The sequence below is a fragment of the Thamnophis sirtalis genome, unplaced genomic scaffold (genome assembly GCF_051295495.1).
Source record: "Thamnophis sirtalis isolate CommonGarterSnake01/CBP01778 unplaced genomic scaffold, rThaSir2_p1.2 scaffold_13, whole genome shotgun sequence".
Taxonomy (NCBI): Eukaryota; Metazoa; Chordata; class Lepidosauria; order Squamata; family Natricidae; genus Thamnophis; species Thamnophis sirtalis.
Window position 1 is genome coordinate 43,804,995 of NW_028261393.1, and position 26,493 is coordinate 43,831,487.

Here is a 26,493-nt window from a genome sequence, read left to right on the forward strand (position 1 = left end):
TCCAACTTCTGTGTTTGTGTTTGAGAGTGAGTGAATGAGAGAGGGATCAAAGTTCTCTGTGTGCGTGTGTCTGTTTGAGAGAGGGGGGAGGGAGGGAGAGAGGGTGGAAGGAGGGGGAGGGAGAAGAAAAAGAATGGGAAAACTTATTTTGCAAGTGGCAAAAATGCTGTCGCTTTAAATTGGAACTGAGCATGCCTGGCTGTGGAATTCTGGGAGTTGAAGTCCACAAGTCTAAAAAGTGCCTCACCAGGCCTAAAGCTGACCGCACGTCACTGGACCCCACAGTCCTCCTCGTCCTCCTCCCTCTCCCCTGCCAGCACTGATGATGTGACCTAGTTGGGTAATGAAACATCTGCAAGAAACAACCTAGGTCAGAGAGCACCAAGGACCCCAAGTTGTCATCTTCCTCTTTCACCCCAAAACCTCCCCCTCTTCCAGCACTGATGTTACCTAGTTGGGTAATGAAATGTTTGCAAGAAGCAACCTCAGAGAGCACCACTACTTGAGAGACCGCCTTCTGCCAATTACCTCCCTACGACCTATAAGATCCCATAGATTAGGCCTCCTCCGCATTCCATTGGCCAGCCAGTGTCGGCTGGCAACTACAAGGAGGAGGGCCTTCTCAGCAGTAGCCCCGACCCTTTGGAACGAGCTCCCCGTGGAGATTCGTACCCTCTCCACCGTCCAAGCCTTCCGCATAGCCTTGAAGAACTGGCTCGCCCGTCAGGCCTGGGGATAAGGATCGCTACCCCGCCCGAATGATGAATGTATGTTGCTTATTATTTTATTATATGATGTTATCTTAATGTTGTATTCCCCCTTCCCTGGTTTTCTGTGAGCCGCCCTGAGTCCCCTCAGGGAAAAGGGCGGCCTACAAATGCTAATAAATCACTAAATCACTAAATCACAAGGATCCCTCCCTAGAGCCATATGAGTCATCTTCACTGCTAGAGCAGCCCTTGCTAAGCAGTCTGGCCAAGTGAAGGTGCATTTTACAATGGTGTTAATTACGTGACCCGTCAAAACCACGCTCGACTAAACCGCGCCCGATTAAACCACGTCGCTGACGTCATCAACAGGGCGAAAACAGCCAGCACGGAGAAAGAAGGGCGCTTTAAATAGTGCTTTGAAAGCAAGCCGATTCAACTTAAGGTAAGGGTTAGGTTTAGGGTTAGCTTTAGGGTTAGCTTTAGGGTTAGGTTAAGGGTTAGGGTTAGGGTTAGGTTTAGGGTTAGGTTAAGGGTTAGGTTTAGGGTTAGGTTTAGGGTTAGGTTAAGGGTTAGATTTAGGGTTAGGTTTAGGATTAGGTTTAGGGGGGTTAGGTTTAGGTTTAGGGGTTAATTTTAGGTTTAGGGTTTACAGCGTGCTTCTGTCTCCATGCTGTTGTCGCCCTGTTGATGACATCAGCGACACGGTTTAGTCGGACGCGGTTTAGTCGAGCGCGGTTTAGTCGAGCGCGGTTTTGTGGTGGAACCGTTAATCAGGGATGAGTGTGTGGGGGGAGGGGAGGTGGGAGGGGAGATATATAATGGGGGAAGAACATTGTTATTATTTCCCGCACTCTTGTAACAATAAAATCAGCCACAAATCAATTCCCAGCAATTTAGATAGTTTAAAACACTTTGGAAAAGGTGGGTACAAAAATACTATCCCCTTTTGCAGGAAAAGAACACTTATCCAAGATGGTAGGCAGAGTTTGAGGAAATATTACACATCTACTCAAAGGGAAGATGACCCCGAATTTAAAATGTTCCCACTTTGCCCACCAGAAAGACTAGATGACCAAGAGAGAGAGAGAGAGAGAGAGAGAGAGAGAGAGAGAGAAAGAAAGAAAGAAAGAAAGAAAGAAAGAATATTGATGTTGGTTTGTTTACATTTTCCATGACCAGGTGTCAGCCTATAATCGACACACACTTCCTTGTGAAGCGGAACCAGCAGAGCAAGTCAAAGAAATCGTCATCCTCAGGCACAAAAGTTTGCAAATCTGCCCAGAGAGAAGTCCCTCGGATTATCTCAGCGAGGAGGTACAATGGCTGTTAGATCATGGAAGTAGATTCAGATCATGGTCAGATCATTCAGCATTTACTGTGAGCTAAAGTTTCCACCGGACGCGGTGGCTCAGTGGCTAAGACGCTGATCTTGTCGATCAGAAAGGTCGGCAGTTCGACGGTTTGAATCCCTAGCGCTGCATAACGGAGTGAGCTCCCGTTACTTGTCCCAACTTCTGCCAACCTAGCAGTTCGAAAGCACGTAAAAATGCAAGTAGAAAAATAGGCACCACCTTTGGTGGGAAGGTAACAGTGTTCTGTGCGTCTTTGGCATTTAGTCATGCCGGCCACATGACCACGGAGACCCCTTCGGACAGCGCTGGCTCTTCGGCTTTGAAATGGAGATGAGCACCGCCCCCCCCCAGGAACAACTAGCACATATGTGCGAGGGGAACGTTTACCTTTATTCTCAATCTGGTGTCGTCTCTATATATTGGTGTCAACATTGCTTTCTAGAACCATCTAACCTCTCAAATAATAGTAAACAATAACTGAATAATGTTTGTAATAGCTGGTGTGGCTTGCTAGCATGGAAAAGTTCTAAGCTGAGAGTAAGGCAATTCATTTTACTAGTAAGGCTAGTTTCATTTCAAAGTCTATCTTTTATTTGGCCACAAGGTGGAGCCCATATAACTACATTTGCAAGAGAAAAAGAAGGGGAGGGCAGGGAGGGAAGGAGAGGCAAAGAGAAACATAATTTTAAAAATTGGAAAGGAATGTTAAATTTGGATTTATCAGTTAACCTTCTGGGTGGGAAGAGCATAGGGCACTTAAGGTGGGGAGAGAGACGGAAACCATCGGCTGAAAACAGTAAATATTAAATGATAACTCAACAATAAAATTAGCGCTCCACTGTCCTAAACAGTGGTGGGTTTCAAAAATTGTTCGAATCTACTCTGTGGGTGTGGCCTCCTTTGTGAGAGTGGCTTGCTGCCCATGTGACCGGATGGGAGTGGCTTGCCACCCATGTGACCAGATATGACGATGCCGACGACACTTGTCAGAACCTCCTTAAATTCCCTCACACACAGCACTGGCATGCATAAGAATATGATGTAAACTTGTTTTTTAAAAGGCATCTTTGGTTTGCGTTAAAACAACTTCAACACACGCAATGCTCTGATTGCACCACAAACGCAGTAGTCATCCTTACCTTTCACAGAGGCACTGAGTTTTATAAATATGAGCATGATAGTGTAGAATAATCATACCCAAGGACCAGTGTTGGGTTTCAAAATTTTTTGGAACCTCTTCTGTAGGTGTGGCCTGCTTTCCGGGTCCACTGGTGGAACCTCTTCTAACCGGTTTGGTAGATTTGATGAACCGGTTCTACCCAATAGGTGCGAACTGGTAGGAACTCACCTCTGGTCCTAAATGATGAAGAAGCATTTTCTCTGGACAGGAATGCCCTTCACTCAAGCTGCAAGGATCTTTTATTAACTTTATTTTTCAATTTCATTCGAGTTAAAGAAATCTAATGACTAGCTTTGCAAGGATTCAACTTTGGGCCATTAAAAAAAAATCCTAACCCCGTGATGGCAAAGGTGGCACGCAGAGCCCTCTCCATGGGCACATGTGCTGTCGCCAGCTGCTCTTCTGGTTTAAAAAAACAGGCCATTTTGTGGCCATTTTTGTGGCCATTTTTGGGCTGTTTTCAGGCCAAAAAATGATTTGAAATCGCCCCCCAAAATGGCCTGATAAATGGCCCAAAAACCAGCCTGGCTTGAAAACAGCCAGAAAATGGCCCAAGAACCAGCCTGAAAATAGCTAGAAAAACAGCCTGAAAACACCCTCTAAAATGGCCCCCAAACACCAAAAAAACAGGCATGCGCACATCAGCCAGCTGGTCTTCAAATTTTCGGTGCTCTGGTGCACACACATGCTCTCACATGCACAGGTGTTCCAGTTTGGGCACTTGATGCCAAAAAGGTTCACCATGACTGTCCTAACCTGTTCAAATCTGGTCATCCTTTTTCTCAGTTTCGAACAAAAACGGGAAAAGTTGGGAGTTTTGCTCTCTGTGATAGGGAAGAAAGAAAAGACAAACGGCTTGTTCCTAATGTGACTTCTTTGATGGAAATTTGATCACCCCAATTCAGTTCATCCTTGTCACTCCAGATGATCTCAGTATGACAGAGCTAATTTAGAGTAAATGCAAGTTGAATCAAACATACGTGGGTTGGACAGATGTCCTGATGTCTGATGAATTCCCAGATTTTCCCTGGGAAGACAAATCACAAATGAGGCCATCGCTAGGAAGATGAAGTATGGTCAGAGCTCTTATTATATCTGAAGGACTTGTCGATGGAGATTCTCAGCCATCCAGGTCATGGTTGTCCTAAAGGTGCTTTTTCAAGAGGCAACTGGACTTGTTTTTTCCTTGTAGACATTTCGCTTCTCACACTGAAGTTCTGAAGCAGCTTCTTGGATGAGAAGTGAAACGCCTTGAAGGAAAAACAAAGAAAGTTCATTTGCTTCTTGAAAAAGCATCTTTGGGACATCTGAAGGACTTCTTTCTTAATAACCATCAACTGAGCCCTTGTTAGCTGTTTGTGTTAATTAAGGGTTACAACAGCGCAGGGCATTTTTGGATGAAAATGGTATCCAAATCTAAAAGGAGAAGTAAATGTGCAATTTATCATAAAATAATCTAACAATATTATTATTAACAATTTTATTATCACTTGAGATTCTCTTCCATTTTTAGTTACTGGTTGTTATTTTCAAGTTGCGATGCTACTGCTGATCAGACTGGAAAGATTGTTAGAAAGTTTCTTTTTTTCCAGATTTCCAAGTAGAAAACTTCCAAAGAGGGATTTGTCCACCCACTTTTTCCATTATTAGAGTTTTTTCCATAGAGCTGAGTCTTTAAGCAATGTGTCCAAAATATTATGATTTGAACATGGTCATGTGTCCCTCATGTGAGAAATCTGAGTTGATTTGTTTGATGACCCATTGGTTCCTTTCCTTTCCTTTCCTTTCCTTTCCTTTCCTTTCCTTTCCTTTCCTTTCCCCTCCTCTCCTTTCCTTTCCCTTCCCTCCCCTTCCTTTCCTTTTCTTTCCCTTCCCTTCTCTCAACTTTTCTTTCTTTCTTTCTTTCTTTCTTTCTTTCTTTCTTTCTTTCTTTCTTTCTTTCTTTCTTTCTTTCTTTCCTTCCTTCCTTCCTTCCTTCCTTAGCAAATTGAACAAGAATTTATTACAGGAAGGAGGGGAGGGAGGGAGAAAAAAGAAAGAAAAAAGAAAAGAAAGAAAGATTCGCTGTCCATGGTATTCTCTGAAATCTCCCCCAATATCAAAATTGAAAAGCAATCAATGCTTCTATCCTGCTTCTTCAAAGTCCAGGGGTGGAATAACCCATGAGTAAAGCAAAAGGGAATATTGATGCAATTTTCATAGGTAGAATGTGATATTCCAATAGTTATTTATTAACAATTTGTCCAAGGGAGCTCCTACCTTTCAATCAGCAATCCTTTCTTTAGCAATCCACATTCTCCACAGAACCCTGTCCGTGCTGTATTTGTTTTTAAATCAGAAAACTGGGTAAGCTAACTGACTGCAGTGTGTGTGTGTGTGTGTGTGTGTGTGTGTGTGTAATGGGGGGGGGGGAACATTGCTACCATTTCCCCCCATCTTGAAACAATAAAATCAGCCACAAATCAATTCCCAGAAATTTAGAAAGTATAAAACACTTTGGAAAAGGTGGGTACAAAAATAGTATCTCCTTTTGCAGGATGTGAAAATTTTCCCAAATTGGTAGGCAGATTTGGAGTAAATATTACACAATTACTCCAAGGGAAGATGACCCCGGATTTAAAATGTTTCTGCCCACCAGGAAGACTAGATGACAAAATAACTCATCTGCCTCTTTTATTGTATCATATGCTCAGTGAGTCTAAGCCAATTCTGTAAAAATCCATTACAAAGATAAATTACTTGGAGGGTAAAACTTCTCCCTTTGTGGTAAGGACAGAAGTTGTGCAAGAGCCGGCTTGTCCTGTTAGTTGTGAGCTTCTGGTTCATGCCTTGTTCTTTTCTCTTTTGACAAAGATGTAAGGGGAAAAAAGTATCTGGAAGCTTTCTCTGTTTTATCTGATTAAGCAAAGGTTTTCATGGTTGGAGCCCTCTAATTTTGAAAGGATCAGCAACACTGAGAAATGGAGAAAGCTATTAGTCTTATCCTCACTAATGCATTTTCCCCAAAGCTGCTATTAGTCCTGGTTTTTCATGGGTGTGTGTGTGTGTGTGTGTGTGTGTATGAGAGAGACAGAGAGAGAGAGAGACAGAGAGAGAGACAGAGAAACACAGAGAGACATACACACACAGAGAAAGAGAGACAGAAAGAAAGAGAGGGAGAGAGAGAAAGAAAGAGAGAGAAAGAGGGAGAGAGAAACACAGAGATGAAGAAAGAGAGAGAGGGAGAGGGAGAGAAAGGGACATAGAGAGGAAGAAAGAAAGAGAGAGAGAAAAAGAAAGAAATAGAGACACACAGAGAGAAAAAAAGACAGAGAAAGTGGGAGAGAGAGACAGAGACACAGAGACAGACAGAGACACATGCACAGAGAGAGAAACAGAAAGAGAGAAACACACACAGAGGGAGAGAGAGACACACAGAGAAAGAAAGAGAGAAAGAGAGAGAAAGAAAGAGAGAGAAAGAGGGAGAGAGAGACACAGAGAGGAAGAAAGAGAGAGAGAGAAAGAAAGAGAGAGAGGGAGAGAGAGACAGAGGGACACAGAGAGGAAGAAAGAAAGAGAGAGAGAGAAAGAGAAAGAAAGAGAGAGAGAAAGAAAAAGAGAGAGAAAGAGAGAAAGTGGGAGACAGAGACAGACAGACACACAGAGAGAGAAACAGAGAGAGAGAGAAAGAGAGAGAGAGAAACAGAGATAAAAGTATTTCTATGCAGCTTCATTTTCTCAGTGAGCTTAATAGCAGTTGATGATAGCAAAGGATGAGTTAGATCAGAGAACAAAGTAAATATATTTTTCTCCCAAGCTCGTGATTTACTGCATGCTTTACATGAAAACAACAGATCTAGTCCCAATAACCCTAATAACACTCATACTTTCTTTGTCTTTTTATGACCCTGAAATCCCTTGCATCAGGGTGAAGTTGGGGCAACTGAATGGGGCTGAATGTTTACTGGCTGGATGCAGAGGTGGGATTCAGCCAGTTCTGACAGGTTCTGGACAACCGGTAGTGGAAATTTTTTAAATCCCACCACTGGCCGGATGCCTTTCCTGTCACCAGGGCAGAGTTCACAACTGATATTTACTCATTGGGCCCAGAGCGAGTAATATCTGACCCTACCTAGGATTGAACTGATTGTGAGGCGAGAGCTCCTCCTCTAGGCCACCACATCACTTGATATTAACCCCCCGTACTGATACTGCTAAATTAAAACAACAGTCCTGACGAGAAGGATGATAAAACAAGAGTTCCAGTGATGGACCTTCTGTCTTTTGGGACTCATATATCTGAATTCTATTTTTTTATTAAAAGTTTTTTTTTTAAATTAAGCACATATTAAAACATTGGACACAGTGTAACTGTCCTGGCAATGTTTTTGCTACACATACTAGAATATAAAGTTAACTATTATAACCACCATGATTTTTTATAATTGGTCTATTCAGTATTTACAAATATAAGGAAATCATATTTCCCTCCATGTTGCTTTGTTCTTGTCTTATACATTTTCACTGTTATAATTTCATACATAATTCTAATCTCCATTCTATAAATGTTTGTCATTGCTTATTTGGGGTTTTTCCTTTTTTGTTCCGACCATCGTTAAAATTTATCCCAGATTTTATAATATTCTGATTTGTCTTTGTTCTTCAATTCCCACATCAATTTATCCATTTCAGCGCAACTCAGAATTTTCCTAATTACTTTCTCTTCTTGTGGAATTTCCCTATTTTTCCAGTTTGGGGTAAAGACCATTCTTGCTCCATTCTTGCTTCCATAATAATATGTATTATTAAGTCAATTACCCCCTTGTTATGTTTATTGTTTATGATTCAAAAACAAAATAGTTATCTGAATATATCTAAATTCTAGTCCCCGTTTTAAATATGGATCCACGTGGAGACTTAGGGCCAGTCACTCTCTCTCAGCCCTAGGAAGGAGACAATGGCAAACTACCGTCAAGAAGTTGTCCAGGAAGACGCCTGGTGTCAACACTGACTTAAAAGCACACAGGCCCACAGACCAGGGGTGGGTTCCTGCCAGTCCTAAGCTCTTCTATAGAAGAGGTTCCACAAATCTACAGTGCCGTTTAGAACCGGTTCCAGCTCCCCCCGCCCGTCCGCACATCCTCAAGATGAAGAGCGAGAGGAGGAATTCTGGGAGTTGAAGTCCACAAGTCTTAAAGCTGTCAAGTTTGAACACCCCTAGTTTTTTTTTCTAAAGGGCTAGGGGTGCAAGGGTCTTGTAACTTGACAGCTTTGCGTGCTTCAAATGCCAGAGTTTCTGAGCCAACATTTTGATTGCTAAGCAAGAGCGTTGTTAAGTGAGTTTCACCACATTTTACAAGTTGGCCACGCCCACCCAATCACATGGCTGGCAAGCCACTCCCACCTGGCCAGCAAGCCACTCCCACCCGGTCACATGGCCAGCAAGCCACTCCCGCAAAGCAGGCCACACTTACAGAAGAGGTTGGAACCCACCACTGCCACATATATACAAATTTAAGAAAGTGGTCCTCTTCTTTCAGATTTTGGTTTGATTCTGAGGCCAAAAAAACCTCAGGTTAACTCTGTTTCTTTCCAAGTCAGTGTCAGTGGACAAAGAACAGTTCAAGTGAAGAAAGCACATTGCAGCCTAAATGTCACACTTGAAGTGTTCTCAAAACCAAGGTAAACATAACAAAACACACTGGTCATTCAATGTCCTCGTTGACCTTTTCATCATCAAAGGCTCTGAAATGTTATTACCTGGAGGTGTGTGCTGCTTAGGAACAATTTATCTTAGTGTGGTTTGTTTTTGGGGGGGCTGCTGTATCCCTTCGGCTATCCTTCTCAGGAGCCATTCAATTTCTTTACAATGGCAAAACCTGTTGTCCACTTTGAAGAGATAGAGAATCAAGCCAAGGGAAAGAGCACAGGTTCTTTTGTGGAAAGAAAAAAAACAAGGAACAAGACAGCATGGGAAAACTGGACTGGGAGGTATCCAAAATGGATCGGTGGCCTGACTGCGAGGAATCTAGTTGAAACAGGGACAAAGTTCAGCCATAATTTAAATGAGGTCAGATCTGACTGCAATGGGGTAATGCCAAAATGGTGTTCCTAATAAATGACTGGATTTTGTTTGAAACTTGGCTCGAGGTTCATGAATTAATTAGGGCACCTTTCGGAAACCTGATAGAACGTCCGTCAGACAACAGCTTTTGATAGTTGGAAATGCTACAGGCATCTCAAAGCATTCAACCTGCTAACAGGAGTTCTTGACGAATGCAGATTAGTGCTTATCAAAAGGACAAAGTATTTATTCACATGAGTCTATCTACCTAACAAGCCTGTCTTTTACAGCTTGGTCCAAAGCCAAACATTACCCTTCTCATAAACAGGCCAAGTTTCTGTTCTGTTTTTGTCAAATATGCTGCTTTCCAGACTAGATTGTTATAACCAAGGTAGATGGGACTTTGTTTGTATTACTAAAACAAGCACAGCTGCAGTAGAAATAGCAATAGCAATAGCACTTAGACTTATATACCACTTTACAGAGCATTATAGCCCTCTCTAAGTGGTTTACAGAGTCAACATATTGCCCCGAACAATTTGGGCACTCATTTTACCTACCTTGGAAGGATGGAAGGCTGAGTCAACCTGCAGCCAGTCAAGATCAAACTCCTGGCAGTGGGCAGAGTTAGCATGCAATACCACATTCTAATCACTGGGAGAAAAGGAAGGAAGAGCACTTAGACATATATCACTTTATAGAGCTTTACAGTAGAGGTGGTATTCAGCAGGTTCTGACCAGTTCTGGAGAACCGGTAACAGAAATTTTGAGTAGTTTGGAGAACTGGTAAATACCACCTCTAACTGGCCCCATCCCCATCTATTCCCTGCTTCCTGAGTCCCAGCTGATCGGGAGGAGATGGGGATTTTGCAGTAACCTTCCACTGGAATGGGGTGGGAATGAAGATTTTACATTATCCTTCCCCTGCCATGCCCACCAAGCCACCAAGCCATGCCCACAGAACTGTGTAAATTTTTTGGAATCCCACCACTGCTTTACAGCCCTCTCTAAGCAGTTTAGAGAGTCAACCTATGGCCCCAAACAATCTGAGTCCTCATTTGACCCACCTCGGAAGGATGGAAGGCCAAGTCAACCTTGAGCCTGGTGAGATTCGAATTGCCAAATTGCAGGCAGCTGGCAGGCAGCAGAGGTAGCCTGCAGTACTGCACTCTAACCACTGCGCCACCACGGCTCAGTGATAAATAGAGAAATACAGTTATGTAACTAAATGAACATTTAGATAATAGATAGATAATAAAGATAATAAATGCAACACTCCTTTTCTGGAAGCATGTGTCATATCCAAGGTTGTCTTTAGCCATGGCCCTTTGAGTATTCTCAGTCCCCAAACATACTAACTGTTTTCCAAAATAAATTTAAAATAGCTTTAAAAAGGTAAAAGGTAACTAATGTCAGAATTTTCATAGGATTGCCAGAATACATGAGATTTCAATGTTCTTGATTAAAATATTGATGCTGGGGGGTGTTTGGGGTAGTTTTTCCAACTCCAGTAGTAAAGCTCTATTGGATTGGAGTTTAAGAACATACAGAAGTGGCCAAAATTGTGGAAACCTTTTGGGGAAAAAAGTGTATTTTTGAGTTTTGATGGCTAATAACACCACTTTGTTTTGGAATAGTACCATAAAATTATATATCAATGGAAAGATAATTTAAGCAAGAATGTAGAATTTGCTATTAGAATAGCAGTTACAAAGAAGAAAAGTGAAACGCATAGAAAAAATGAGATATACAAAAATTATCTCTGACAAATGTCCTCCTCCCAGCTTCAATACACCAATAACTGAATCCTACTGTGATCTGATTGGCTCATTGCCAAAACAAGATGACATCTGATTGGCTCTCTAAACATTCATGCTCATTGGCTACAATCAGATGAAGCAAAGCTACATAAGCAAGTTGTGCTTCCTTTTTTTGGTTATTTGGCTATCACATTTCATAGAATACAGATAATTGAACAAACTTTGTTGCATTGCATTCTTGATTAAATTATCTATCTATCTGTCTGTCTGTCTGTCTGTCTGTCTATCTATCTATCTATATGTGGTGTGTGTGTTTGTGTGTGTATGTGTGTATGTGTGTATGTGTGTATGTGTGTATGTGTGTATGTGTGTATGTGTATATATATATGTATATATGCACATATGCACATATGCACATATGCACATATGCACATATGCACATATGCACATATGCACATATGTACATATGTATATATGTATATATGTATATATGTATATATGTATATATGTATATATGTATATATGTATATATGTATATATGTATATATGTATATATGTATATATGTATATATGTATATATGTATATATGTATATATGTATATATGTATATATTACTATTAAAAATGGGGTGTTATTAGCCATCAAATCTCAAAAACACTGTACACTTTTCCCAAAAGGTTTCCACAATTTTTGACCACTACTGTATGGTGATCCTTGAACTTAATCAATGATGTTATTAATCAGTTGGAAACCTTTCAGGCTTTGAATCTGACTCAGGTACTCTAGCATATGAGCTACAAATCTCCAAAATGCCCTGCTTCCCAATAGCCAGTTCTAGTTCTCTAGGCTGCAATGATTTCTAAGTGATTAACGATTCCACTGAATCATTTCTTCATTGTAGGAAGAAGACTCATCCGCGGAGGAAACGGATCCCAAACTCAAGCTCCACAGGTCCCTGACCAGTAAGTTGGAATACCTCATTCTCATTTGAATCCCACTCTTAAAAAATGGGGAATATATCAAAAGGGCATCTGTTCTGTCCCCCCCTTCACGGCTCTTAACACACGGCAGGCAATTAAACTTAAAAGGAACTTTTCTTTATCAGTTCACAGTTCAAACTGGCTTCGAGCCCCAAAATAACATAAATACAAGTCTTTGACCAGATAACGTAATGAAAACAAATCTTTCTTACGGCAACTCAATTTGAACAAAATGAAAGCAAAACACTTCTTCCCAAAGTCTCTATGAATCAGGGTTTCAGACATACAGAGCACTTATCCAAGTGAATCTTACAGAAACCATGACTGATGATCAAACAATGTTGTACAAACTAAGGCACGCACGAAGGAACGTTGACTCCAGCGACTAGGGTGTGGCAGCATCCGTCCTTTTATCTCCAAACTTGCTTCTAACCAGCCCCAGCTGCATAATGAATCTTGTATCCCGAAAAGACTCACAGCAGACATCTGCTGAGTCACAAGATGCTGCCTTTTTGCTTCTTCTTTTTTTTCAATGGCCCGAGAATGGCTTGTTGTGGGGGAGAAACCCAGAGAATGCTTTTTACCAGACAGAGGTGCTGAAATCCTACTCTGCTTTCTTTTACTCATGTTTTTTTTTTTTTTTACTAATGTTAGCACAACTTTCTCACTGGATGCTTATCTTTCCTTTATTTCTACAGCCAAACATTCCAGAAAAGTATCGTTACCGAAATTGAGACGCTCAAAGTCAACTGGTTTTATTTCACTTGGGTGGTCAGATGCAATTCAGCCTGTGGAAGGAGAAACTGACCAACTAGCGATTTCTAAGGAGAAGTAGCACACCGTTGTACATTTTTCTTTTCATTCATTCTAATCAATCCCTTCTCTTCCCTATCATTTCCTAATCTCCTTCCTTCCTCTCACTTTTCTCCCTTCCCTTCTCTTTTCTTCCGTATCATTTCCTAATTTCCTTCCTTCCTCTCCTTTCTCCCTTCCCTTCCCTTCCCTTCTCTTTCCTTCCCTACCATTTCCTAATTTCACTTTTCTCCTTTCCCCTTTCTTCCCTTCCCTATCAGGGATATCCCTATCCCTCATTCCCTCTGGAATGAGCTGCCCCCGGAGCTTCGCATAATCCCCAACCTCTGGTCCTTCCGATGTGCCCTAAAAAGTTGGCTTTTCCAGCAAGCCGGCCTGGCCTGAATAGAATAAAATATAGGATTAATTTGGTTGTTAATTATAATTTAATTTTAAATTTTTTATTGTAAATATCAATTGGTTTTTTTTTGGATATTTATTTAATGTCCTTTTTAATTTTTGTAATGTGTGTTTTCTTTTATGTTGTACGCCACCCTGAGTCCTTGGGAGAAGGCCGGCATATAAATCCAATAAACCTATATAAACCTAACCTAAACCTATCATTTCCTAATTTCCTCCTTTCCTCTCACTTTTCTCCCTTCCCTTCCCATGTTCAAGGTAGTTGAAGAAGCTTTGTTTTCCATAAAGTTCAGTGTGTGTGAAAACTGCTTTGCAGTCAACTTAAATCCAATTGTTGATGAGGAGAAATGGCTGATCTTGGGGGGATTGATAGTAGAGTACATTTCTAGTGTAGGGCTATCCAAGAATCTGCTTGTGTTAGATCAATAATTACACCTTGCTTGAGTGATTGTAAACAAGAAGCATGCTTTAGAGCAATGTTTCTCAACCGTGGCAACTTGAAGATGTGTGGATTTCCTAGATTTCCCCAGCCTGCCATGCTCTTCTTGGCACACTCTTGACAATGAACATCCCCAATGAGCATCATGCTATTAAAAGGACTTACCTTTCTTGACATAATATAGTAGGTTAAAGGTAAAGATTCCCCTCCCCTCACAAATATGTGCTAGTCGTTCCCAATTCTAGGGAGTGGTGCTCATCTCCTTTTAAAGCAGAAAAGCCAGGGCTGTCCGAAGACGTCTCCATAGTCATGTGGCCGGCCTGACTAAACGCCGAAGGCACATGAAATGCTGTTACCTTCCCATCAAAGGTGGTTCCTATTTTTCTACTTGCATTTTTATGTGCTTTCGAACTTCTAGGTTGGCAGAAGCTGGGACAAGTAATGGGAGCTCACTCCGTTACACGGCGCTAGGGATTCGAACCTCTGAACTGCCGAGCGTTCTGATCAACAAGCTCAGCATCTTAGCCACTGAGCCACCAGGTCCCTAGTGGGTTAGACTTCAACTTTCCTGATGCTGGATGTTAATTCTTGATTAATCCATATTAGTCAGAACTGGGGAATCTCAGATTCACATTTGCCCTATGAGATTGTTCTAAGGGGCCCTGGAAAGTGTTGTTTATCTTAAGAGGTTGCTCCTTCTATGTTCATTGTGTCTCTTTGCAAATAAATGTGTTTCTTGTTGAAGCATATTATATCTTTTGTCATCTTTGTCTTTCAAGGGAAAGCCAGCCAGGGTAAATGTTGTGATGCATCAGAATGTAGTCTGGAATTGCAGGAGGGAGGTGAGCTTTCCCAGAGAGCAAAGAAACAGTATTGCTGGGAATGTCTAGTAGGCAGAAAGAGGACAAAGATAGAACCTCCCTAGCAGTTCATAGAGGATATCTATAATTATGCAGATAATTCCTTTAATCTGGTAAGATTCTGTCTACAAGTTATTCTGACCTAGGCTTCCCGAGAGCATGAAGGAAACTCCTTGTCCCGACAAAAACCCCTTTTATTAATTGACTGTGAATTCTGCTCATTCACATTGAGCAAAGTCTTTCAAGAGAGGATTTACAGTCACAGACCTTATCTGGCTTGGAGAGCTACCAAGCTGATATCTGCAAAACTTGGCAAGGAGTCTCAGAGAGTCACGAACCAATTAAGCGAACTAATTGTCTCCTGCAAACTCCACACCCCTTTCATTCCTCCTATATTTCCTCTGGAAGGGGCCATTCATCGTCCACCTGTGGCCTTACTCCCAAGTCAACCCCTGTTCTTTAGCTGTTCCCTTCGTCTGGCAACTCTGTGCATGCGCACACTGGGAAGAGGCTCCAGTTGTTCGTCTGCCTCACTGATGTCTGACTTTGAAGGCAGCTGATAACTGGCAGACGGCCCTGGCCCCCTCTCTGCTTCTGACACAGAGTCCTCATGAGAGCCTTCCCCAGACTCCAGGACTGGCTCATGTTCCTCCTCAGCCTCCTCACTGTCCGAATCTGCTGCCAGTGCCTTTTTTTTTGGCTGGAATATGCCAAGAACTTGCCTGGGTGAGAAACAGAACATGAACTTTCAAATGCAACAGAAACGTGTGGGCCGTCCAGAGCATGTCAAAGAATTGCTCTTCCACTGGGAGTGAAACAATGCAGTTTGCCTAGCTGCTTTGTATCATCTCAACATGAAAAGCTTGTTGAAAGAGATAAATCCGTTCAGCTTTGTCAAACACAAACACAAGAGTGTATAAGTGGAATATGATTTGTAAGACAAAACAAGTTTGTTAGACAATGCAGGAGCTTCTTGGATGAGAAATAACATGTTTTCAAGCTAAAAACCAAGAAAGTCCAGTTGCCTTTTTGGACAAAAATGACTTGGATGGTTGAGAATCTCCATAGATATGGACATAAATAAATGATAGTGGGTAGATTTTTTTAAAAGAAATGTTTGTTTCATGACGAATGGCGAGCAGAAACTACAAGCACATCTGTAAAAGTAGGTACTAAAATGTAGACAAATATTTCTTTATATACCGTATATACATAAATGTACACAAATGTAACAAAGGCAACAGTAAAAATATCGGGTTTCTGTCTGGATGGTCTCTTGTGACGAGCCGAAGGACAGAGAATGGAAGTAGTGACCTTCCTCCCATATTTGGGCATACCGGGGGTTGTAACTCTAAAATTTATACCTTTCACCCCGGCACAGCTGATAAGGAGTCGAGCTCTGTGGCTTGGTGGTTAACACATCTGCCTAGGATGCAATACAGCACAGGTTCGATTCCCAGTAAGGGTATGGCTAGCTGATGAGAGCTAAATAGCTTGAAATAGATCTATACTAGTCTTCCTTTATTTATTTATCAGCACAAAATACACACACACACACACACAAACACATATGTGTGTGTTTCTGTGTCTGTGTCTGTGTGTCTGTGTGTGTGTGTTTTGTGGCCCAGCAGGAGCTGTTGGAGCTGCCAAAGACTCCGATAGCGAGGGACCCTATGAGTCAGCTCTGGACGATGTGGAGGACCCTGGACAAGGTTCAGACTCTGAGCAGGGACCAGAGAGGCTGGTTGGCCACCAGGAGGTGCCTGAGGCATGGAGCAGCGGTTTGTCCCTGACCTCAGGCCCTGGAACAGTGGTGAAGATGTCAGGCCCGGGAACAGTGGGGAGGAGCAAAGGGAGTTGGTCCAGGACTCCAGGCAATGACGGGCAGATAAGCGCTGGCAGCAATTATGGAGACATAGAAGATAATCGGGCCCAGGTGGTTGTGATTAGGCTCCTCCCAAGAGAGTATATAAGAAGAGACTTTGGGAGGAGACCTTTTGCAGGACACAACCATTTTACTAAAGCTGGAGAAGCTCTTGTGTGTATTTCTTATCTGTGGGAGTTTGGGTTGCTGCCAAAGTCTTGTCTGTGAGTAATTACTGTGAATAAATTGGCTAATAGTAACCTTGTATTGGCGTGACTCACCATACGGAGGGGGGGGTCAGAACATGTCTGTCTGTCTGTCTGTCTGTATGTATGTATGTATGTATGTATGTATGTATATTTACTTTTCAAGTAGACAGCTATTTGAAGTTACAATGGCCAAAATATCTTAGGGAGATATTTACGCGAGCAAGATTTGAACAGCTTGACACAATGGTCAGATATGGGAGATTCCATTCTATAACCTACAACGAGCATCTCTGCATTTGCGGAGAGGCAGAGGTAGAAGAGCTGGCTCACATCCTATTGGATTGTTGCTTGTATGAGGGAGTGGGAGACAGGGACCTTGGTCCATATACCAAACGAAGGACCCATTGGGATCCCCATATCATAACAACTTCCCTTATGTGCGGCCAGAACCGGAATTTAACATTTAACACCGCACAGTACTTAAACAAAAATGGTTCGGTTGAGATCTGCATACGTGGGACTGATTGGGGTAGATTGTAAGGGTGACGCCGAAATATAATTTTATGTCATTTTATTCTACTTTATATATTTATGTGTGAAATTATATGGTATCTTATCCTATAACTATTGTATTTTCCCTTATTTTAACTTGTTTGTATAAGATCTTATCGGTGATGTGTGTTTGAACCTTGTGCTTTGATATGGCCTATAGCAGTTATGGTGAACATTTTTTTGCCTCAGGTACCAAAAGCACACTTGTGCGTGCCCACCCCATAATTCAATTCCACCCAGCAATGTAGCCCCTGTACATGTGTGCATGGCTTTCTTGGAGCCTGGGGAGGGCGAAAACGGCCTCTCCTGCCCCACCGGAGGCCAGAAATGGCCCGTTTTCCAGCTTCCAGGTTGCCTGTTAGGGCGTTTTTCTCCTTCCGGAGGCTTCAATAGACCTCCAATAGACCGATTAGATCCCACAGATTAGGCCTCCTCCGAATTCCATCCGCCGGCCAATGCCGACTGGCGACTACCCGGAGGAGAGCCTTATCTGTGGTTGCTCCGACCCTCTGGAACGAGCTCCCCGTGGAGATTCGAACCCTCACCACCCTCCAGGCCTTCCGCAAAGCCCTTAAAACCTGGCTGTTCCGACAGGCCTGGGGCTAAAGAGCTTTTGCCCCCCCCCTTGAATGGTATGGTTGCTGTGTGCTTTTAAATTGTGTATTGTTTTGTCCGTCTTTTTTATCCCTTATCTGTATCCCCTTCCCTGACTTGGATTGTGAGCCGCCCTGAGTCCCCTTTGGGGAAAAGGGCGGCATATAAGTGCAATAAATTCAATTCAATTCAATTCAAGAGGCTTCCTTGAAGCCTCCAGAGGGAAAAAATGGGCCAGCATGCTGACAGGGAAATGCCTTGCATGCCCTCAGTGCCATAGGTTCGTCATCCTGGGCCTATAGGCTAATGTGTGTGTGTGTGTGTGTGTGTGTGTGTGTGTGTGTGTGTGTGTGTGTACATATATCTTCCAAGTGACAAACTAAACTAGACACATTTGCAAACACGGGAGGAGCCAAACTCAATAGATTCACCCATCCTAGGTGTCGACTTGCCAACCTCTCCGAATTTGGCAAAGGGGCCTTGGCATGCATGCCCATCCTAGCTTGCTGGACAGCAAGTAGCAGTGGTGCCTGTCTGTCCAGGCCAGTCGTGTTGTAACCTGAAATAGATTGTCTAGCTGGAGGCATGAAGCAGAAAACATGTTTTCTCTATGCGTTCTCTGGACTGGAGGGAAGCGTTCTCGTTCCAGCCTTCACTCCTAATCCTGCTTGAAATGCCTCAGCTGTCTGGAAACTCAACCCAGAGCTGTCTCCTTGCTGCCTCGTGCAATGCATACACTCGTGAAATGCTGCCAGTCCCCATTCTTAAAATAGGTCTCCTTTCAGCTCCTAGCACACTCAGCCCTTGGATGTTTTCTTTCTTAATTTTTTTTTTAAAAGGCCTCACCCTTCTAGGCTCCTTGGCTCAAGCCCCTCTTTCCCGTTCCTTTCCCCACCATGAAGATCAAAATAGCAGCTCTTTTAGCTGCAATTTTGGGCGTCCTCGGCGTCTTCCTTTTCCTAGTAGCCTTCGGGACAGATTACTGGCTGCTGGTGACGGAAAAGTGTGGAGGATTTCAAGCGGAGAACAACAACCACTCCTCTGAAGAGGTAAAGGGAAGGAAAAAAAAGAACCCCAAACTTTTGTAACTCCAGAATATCGTTATTGGGAGTTTGGGGTCATGGTGGCTTGATTTGAAGGATATTGCTTAAAACAAGAGGAAAAGACAGAATTTGGGAATATTATTCTCAGATGATTAGGGGACTGGAGGCTAAAACATGCAAACAACAGTTGCTGGAATTGGGTATGGGTAGTTTGATGAAAAGAAGGACTAGGGGTGAGATGATAGCAGTGATCCACTATCTCAGGGACTGCCACAAAAAGAGGGGGTCAAGCAGGGGTAGGTTTCAGGCGGTTCGCAGTGGTCCCCGCGAACCGGTTGGTCGGCGAACCCGGAAGTAAGTAACTTCCGGGAACGCCGAAGGATCCACCCGTCCGCCTGCGTTTCTTACCCGGTTTTGATGAGTTCTGCGCTTCCACGCATGCGCAGAACGCATACAGCGCCTGCGCGATCCTCCAGGAGCAGCTGGAGCATCGCACAGGCGCTAGTACGCATGCGTGCACTGCGCGCGTGCACGAGGACGCTGCCGGCCCCGTTCCAACCGAACCGAACCGGTTGGAACGGGGCGAGAAACCCACCCCTGGGGTCAAGCTATTCTCCAAAGCACCTAAAGGCAGGACAAGAAGCACTGGAGGGAAACTCATCAAGGAGAGAAGCAACCTAGAACCAAGGAGAGATTTCTTGAACAATTAATCAGTGGAAGAACTTGCCTCCAGAAGTTGTTAATGCTCCAATACTGGAAGGTTTTGTTTTTTTAAAGAAGAGATTGGACAGGCATTTGTCTGAAAGGTTATAGGGCTTCCTGCCTGAGCAGGGGGTTGGACTAGAAGACCTTCAAGGTCCCTCCCAACTCTGTCAATCTGTATTCTGTAAATAGAAAGTACATTCCATGTACCCTTGAGATAGAATGCTTTCTTAAGCAGTTGGATCGCATTGTGTATCATTGGTAAATCTTACATAGGAAATATTACAGATTTAATCGATTGATCCTGGAAGGGTCAGTGGGTGATTTCTCCATTGCTTTACTTAAAAATTAGGAACATTCCTGCAGAAAACAAATGGCTAAATCGCTATCTGCCCTTTCAAACCTTTAGCTCCTCTTTGATTTCTTAACTATTTCCCCAGCAAAAGAGGAAGAGGGGGGAACATTTTAGGTATACAATATTTCTGCCTGATAGGTTGGGAGGAAGAGATGGTTTTATTAGCCCCCCAGGCTAATGAATCCAATCTTCCCCAAAAGAGAATGAAGCTTGATAGAAAAGGTACGTTTACAATTTTACACTTGAGATGCAAATTCAGATGGGGTGACAATCATTTAAAGAGAAATAGCAGAAGTGGAAACAATGTGATGGCTGCACAGCTCGGGGTGAGGTGGCGGGGGATTTTGGTTCTCTGTTAAAATACTAAGGCAGGGCAGATGTGGGGTGGGCAACCATTGGACACCCTTTACCTAATCTCAAAACCTGACTGTAAGTGAACAGTTCAGATCTATTGAGCCACGGTGGTGCAGTGGTTAGAGTGCAATTTGACAGTTCAAATCTCACAGGCTCAAGGTCGACTCAGCCTTCCATCCTTCCGAGGTGGGTCAAATGAGGACCCAGATTGTTGGGGGCAGTAGGCTGACTCTGTAAACTGCTTAGAGAGAGCTGTTAAAGCACTGTGAAGCAGTATATAAGTCTAAGTGCTATTGTAAAATTCATCTGGAAAGAGGATCAGAGAAGATAGTAGAAAATAAGGTGACATCTAAAAATTCCCATCTCTCACATGGTAACTTTAGGAGAATGGGCCCTCTTAGAGGACAAAATGTTAGGGGCAAAAACTATGGACCTTGCTTTAAGTTTCAACTAAGATAATTTATTATTCATACCTGTTCACAAGAATCTAGTCAGCTAATGGTCAGCAATAGATTGACACTGGATAAGAATCAACAGACTCAAACTGGCAGTAGATAAGAATCTTTTGAAGACAGCAAAGTCCACATTTATGGTCCTCTATGTCAAAATTGAACAACCCTCTCTCAACAGAGGGGGAGGGATACGACATCCTCTATCTCCTATCTACAACAGTCCTTTCAGCAGTTCCAAGAAGGCTCCACAAGCATCAGAACAGAACGGAAAAGAATATAACTAGACTAGAAAAAATAGAATAGAATAGAATAGTAGAATAGAATAGAATAGCACAGCACTGCATAGCACAGCACAGAATAGCATAGCATAGAATAATAGAATAGAATATAATTCTTTATTGGCTAAGTGTGATTAGACACACAAGGAATTTGTCTCTGGTGCATAAGCTCTCAGCATACATACAACAATAGTGATAGATCATTATCATAGTCATTATAAAAAATGTGTTCCTCATAAACCATTAGATACAACACTTAATGATAGTCATGGATCCCAAATAAACAATCAGCATAAACCACACTAGGGTACTAAGTATATTTGCACTACTTAGCTGACCCTGAAGACATAGATCAACCTCCAAAGAGCCTCAACAACCCTCTAAAAGGATGCAAATGACCGGCTGTCTGCAAGGAGTATAAATCCTTCCATTCCCCACCATCCAGTCAGAGCTGAAGAAGCTTCTTGGATGAGAAGTGAAACGTCTTCAGAGAAAAACCAGAAAGTCCACTTGCCTTTTGGAAAAAAAAAACACTTTTGGGACAACCATGACCTGGAGGAATGAGAATCTCCATAGACATAAGAATTAACAGAATTCAGGAAGGCCTGGACTCAGACTGTTTGTGAGAATGTAATTTAGCAATAGCAATAGCAGTTAGACTTATATACCGCTTCATAGGGCTTTCAGCCCTCTCTAAGCAGTTTACAGAGTCAGCATATTGCCCCCAACAACAATCCGGGTCCTCATTTCACCCACCTCGGAAGGATGGAAGGCTGAGTCAACCCTGAGCCGGTGAGATTAGAACCGCTGAACTGCAGTCAGCTGAAGTAGCCTGCAGTGCTGCATTTAACCACTGCGCCACCTCGGCTCTCTCTAATTTCTCTAAGCCAAAGTGAAACTTGTTTCTAAATGGTTCTGGTTTGTTTTGAAAACAGGATGGGAAGCCAGTCTGGGAAGAAAGCGGCAAAGGGATCCTGACTTTCCACCATGAGGGTTTCTTTTGGAGATGCTGGTTCTTTGGTGAAGGTTACAGAGAGACGATATGGAACTTCTGGTTTAGTGAGTAAGAGAGGAAGCAACGTCAGAATGATTGTATATTCTCTCAAAGGGAGGTCTTCTGTTTCAGATTCTCACTCATCTATCCGGGTTTTGTCTTGTTTTAGGACTCCAAGTGTATGCCTTTTTTTTTTCTCAGTAGGTCATCTTGGAAATTTCCACCTACTCCACACTTCCCCAAGTCTGACACCTCGACTTACAACAGTTCATTTAGCGCAGTGTTTCTCAACCTTGGCGACTTTAAGTCCTGTGGATTTCAACTCCCAGAATCCCCCAGCCAGCTGAAAGTTGAAATCCACAGGACTTAAAGTCACCAAGGTTGAGAAACACTGATTTAGCGTCTGTTCAAAGTTACAACAGCACTGACCAAAGTGACTTACAACTGTTTTTCACACTTTTTGCAGCATCCTCAAGTGATCAAAATTCAGATGCTTGGCCACTGATTCATGTTTATGATGGTTGCAGTGTACCAGGGTCATGCAATCACTTTTTGCCACCGTCTGATGAGAAAAGGGGAAGCAGATTCACTTAACAATTGCAGTGATTCACTTAACAACTATGGCAATACAGGTTGCAAAAGGGAGCAAAATTTCACCTAACGAATGTTTCGCTTGGCGACCAAAAATCTAGCCTCAATTGTGGGTCGTAAGCTGAGGACTACCCCATAAGCACGAAAGGGTGGAATTTGCATTGTAATTGTAACCAATTTCGTTGTATTTCAGTACAATGACAATAAAGATTATACTTATACTTATAATGTCCCAAGGTACTTGGCCATCATTTTGCCATCACTGTGGTTGAGAAGATGCCCACTTCCTCGCCTTACTACTTTTAAAGTTCTTTTAACATCTAAAAACCTAAGACTTGAGGGAGGGAAAGCCAGGTTCACTCAACAACCATGTTACTAATTTAACAACAGTAGTGATTCACTTAACAACGGTTTTCACTGGCAGAGTGCTGTAGGAGGCTGTGGCAGCTGAAAATGGACCCCTCCCCCTAGCCCCACTAGTCCACCACAGGTGTACCCAACATGTGTGACATTCAGCTGGCCATGCCCACCCTGCACACCCTGGTCATTCCCCCTTCCCCCACTCCCAAGGTCAAACACAATCCTGATGTGGCCTTCAATGAAATTGCTTTGACACCCCTGTCATAGACCCTCCCGACATAACTACTATATTTTTCGGAGTATAAAATGCACCTTTTCCCCCACCTAGAAGAGCATGGAAATGTTGGTGTGTCTCATACACCGGATACAGCCATTATTGGCCTCGCAAAGCCTCACCCCCACATCCCTTTTTTGAAAAAAAAGGGTCAAAAATGGACCATTTTTCGCAAAAACAGAGGTGTTTTTGCCTTCACCCAGCACCCAGGAGCACCCTACAGGCTTCAGCAGGTCTGGGGGAAGGCAAAAATGCCTCATTTTTTGCAAAAAGTGGCCTGTTTTCTGCTCATTTTCTACCCGGGGAGGACAAATTTTTTTTTTCTTACTTACCTCTTCGAAATCTTGGTGCGTCTTATACACCGGTGCATCTTATAGTCCAAAAAATATGGGTAAATGTGCAAAGCACAGCAACGGAGCCCAAGATGATTCCTTGCCTTGAACTTCCAGAGCTGATAAAGTGCAGATAATGTTGGATTGCACATTAATGTCATCGTGGAGACCCTTCTAAGCCTAATTATTAGAATGCATTGTTTAACAGGATATTACCTTAAGTCAAATGATCAAATTAAGCCACGCTCGAGACGCATTCCCATGGCTTGAGATAGACGAGATAACTAGGAGATCTTTTATTACTCTTGGTGTCTCTGTTAATGAGACCGATCAGAGCAAAATTCATTTGGCTGGACTTTTTTTCCCCCCTCCTTCCTTCTTTCCTTTCTGCCGTTGCAATAATTAATGCAGTAGAAATTTCATTAGTCATTTTGCACGAACGAATGTCCATTTATTATGAAGGGCTCTCGTTCGGTGGGAAACATTTTAAAGCAAAGTGGATAATCATTAATTAATTTGTTTAACATTCATCCTATTACTCTTCGTCACGATAAGCTTTGGGGTCATTAATACCTGTGGGAAATCCTGTTCCTGGAAGGTTGTAGTAACTCTGAAATAGTAGCTGTGATTGTGCGGTGGACAGGGCCGGATTTTCCTATAGGCTAACTAGGCTTCAGCCTAGGGCCACAAGATCAAGAGGGGCCTACATTCAAATTGTTAGCAAAATTAAAATTACACTATTCTAAAAACAGTGAACACTAAAACACTGAACCGAAAATAAGGAGAAATTCTACGCATATGACTAATAAACAAACATAAAAATGTATTGGTTAAGATCATTCCAGCGCCGCGGCAGTTGGGGAGCCCGCCCACGTTCCCGGCACCGGCGCTCGGGCGAGAGGCGCGGCCACTCCCAGTAGCCGCCCCGTCGACGTGGAGCCCACCAGTGGCCAGGCAGGTGAGGGCGAGGGGGCCGAGCCGGGCAGCTGAGCGCAGCAGGGGAGGTGGCTGGCCTCGCTGCCTTTGCCGCAGAACAGAGCCGCCCTCCGTCGGGAGGCCAGCTATATATATTGATATATATTGATATATATCACAGTAATGATGTATTTTATTGTCTCTTATGTAATTTACAAACTTAAAAATGGGAGGTAAAAGTGCCTCATAAGTGGAATAGCCTAGGGCCTCTTTTCATCTAAATCCGGCCCTGGCGGTGGACGTAACATAACTAGGTTGACTTGGAGATAAAATGAGGAAAACCCAATCCGTTTATTTTTAACTCCAATCCTGCAATGTCATTACGACAGGTAGTCCTCGATTTACAACGGGTCACTTAGTGACCATTCAAAGTTACGACGGCACTGGAAAAAGTGACTTGTGACCATTTTTCAGACCAATGATGGTTGCAGCATCCCCATGGTCATGTGAACAAAATTTGGATGCTTGGCAACTGACTCACACTTATGACAGTTGCTGTGTCCCGTTGACACAGCAACTGTCATAAGGTGGCAAAAGGGGATTCCATGACCCTGAGGACGCAAGTCAGTTGGCAAGCGTCCAAATTCTGATCATCCAGGGGGAATCTTGCAATAGTCATCCGTCTGAAAAAAGGTCATAAATCATTTTTTTTCAGGGTCATAATTTTGAATGGTCACTAATAAACTGTTGTAAATCAAGGATTAACTGTATTTTTATATACAATTACATAAAATTATATGTATGTATGTATGTATGTATGTATGTATGTATGTATGTATGTATGTATTGTGTCATTGTGTAGCTGATAAAGGAGGAGAGCCTGTGGCTTAGTGGCTAACATAACTGCCTAATATGTAATACAGCCCAGGTTCAAATCCCAGTAAGGGTATGGCTAGCTGATGAGAGCTAAATAGCTTGAAATAGTCTCCCTTTATTTGTTTATCAGCACAAATGCAACACACACACACACACACACACATTTTTGTAGACATCTGGAAACCAGCCCTAGACAACAAATGAGCCCCACCCACCATCCAGGGCATTACGACACAAAACAACAACGGACCCACAGCCAGCACCAATCATCACCAATCTACCAATCATGATACAACCACACAGCCAATCAATCCACTTACTGAAACAACGCCAGCACTCCACACTCACACACACCAAGATTTATAGAAAGACGGCAGCTCCGACCACGCTTTAAGCCGAAAACACCAACCTGAAGATGGTGAGTGAGACCTCGCCGAAAAGTTGCCAAGACAATCTCAATCTTACACGGGAAAAGACCCAAATACAACAAGACCAGCATACACACACACACACACACACACACACACACACACACACACACACACACACACGTTGTATTTGTGCTGATAAATAAATAAAGGGAGGCTAGTATAGATCTATTTCAAGCTATTTAGCTCTCATCAGCTAGCCATACCCTTACTGGGAATCTAGCTGATGAGAGCTAAATAGCTTGAAATAGATCTATACTAGTCTCCCTTTATTTATTTATCAGCACAAATACAACAAATATAACAAAAAGGCAACAGTAAAAATATTGGGTTTCTGTCTGAATGGTCTCTTGTGACGAGCCGAAGGACAGAGAATGGAAGTAGTGATCTTCCTCCCATATTTGGGCATATCGGGGGTTGTAACTCTAATATAAACAAATAAATAAATAAATAAATAAATAAATAAATAAATAAATAAATAAATAAATAAATAAATAAATAAATAAATAAATGAATGAATGAATGAATGAATGAATGAATGAATAAATAAATAAATAAATAAATAAATGTATATATGTGTGTGTGTGTATGTATGTATGTATATGTATATATGTATATATGTATATATGTATATATGTATGTATGTATGTATGTATGTATGTATATGTATGTATATGTATGTATGTATGTGTATGTGTATGTATGTGTATGTATGTGTATGTATGTGTATGTATGTATATGTATGTATATGTATGTATATGTATGTATATGTATGTATATGTAT

At 42.5% G+C, this 26,493-nt stretch overlaps 2 protein-coding genes across 3 annotated transcripts in view; both read left to right on the forward strand.

Moving 5' to 3' along the window:
• LOC106540033 (sodium/hydrogen exchanger 2-like) overlaps positions 1-12,036 on the forward strand; it is a 44,865-nt gene extending 32,829 nt beyond the window's left edge. The window contains exons 10-11 of the mRNA XM_087727103.1: positions 1,890-2,024; positions 11,947-12,036. Of these exons, the coding sequence (XP_087583229.1) occupies positions 1,890-2,024; positions 11,947-12,036 (225 nt within the window). The remainder of the gene's footprint in view (positions 1-1,889; positions 2,025-11,946) is intronic.
• A 6,455-nt stretch (positions 12,037-18,491) lies between these two features.
• LOC148043162 (transmembrane protein 182-like) overlaps positions 18,492-26,493 on the forward strand; it is a 32,951-nt gene continuing 24,949 nt past the window's right edge. Inside the window, exons 1-2 of one of the 2 annotated variants that reach the window (XM_087727487.1) lie at positions 18,492-18,804; positions 21,875-21,998. In XM_087727487.1, coding sequence (XP_087583613.1) covers positions 18,652-18,804; positions 21,875-21,998 — 277 coding nt within the window. In that variant the 5' untranslated portion in view covers positions 18,492-18,651. The remainder of the gene's footprint in view (positions 18,805-21,874; positions 21,999-26,493) is intronic. The other variant, XM_087727486.1, reaches the window with a different exon arrangement.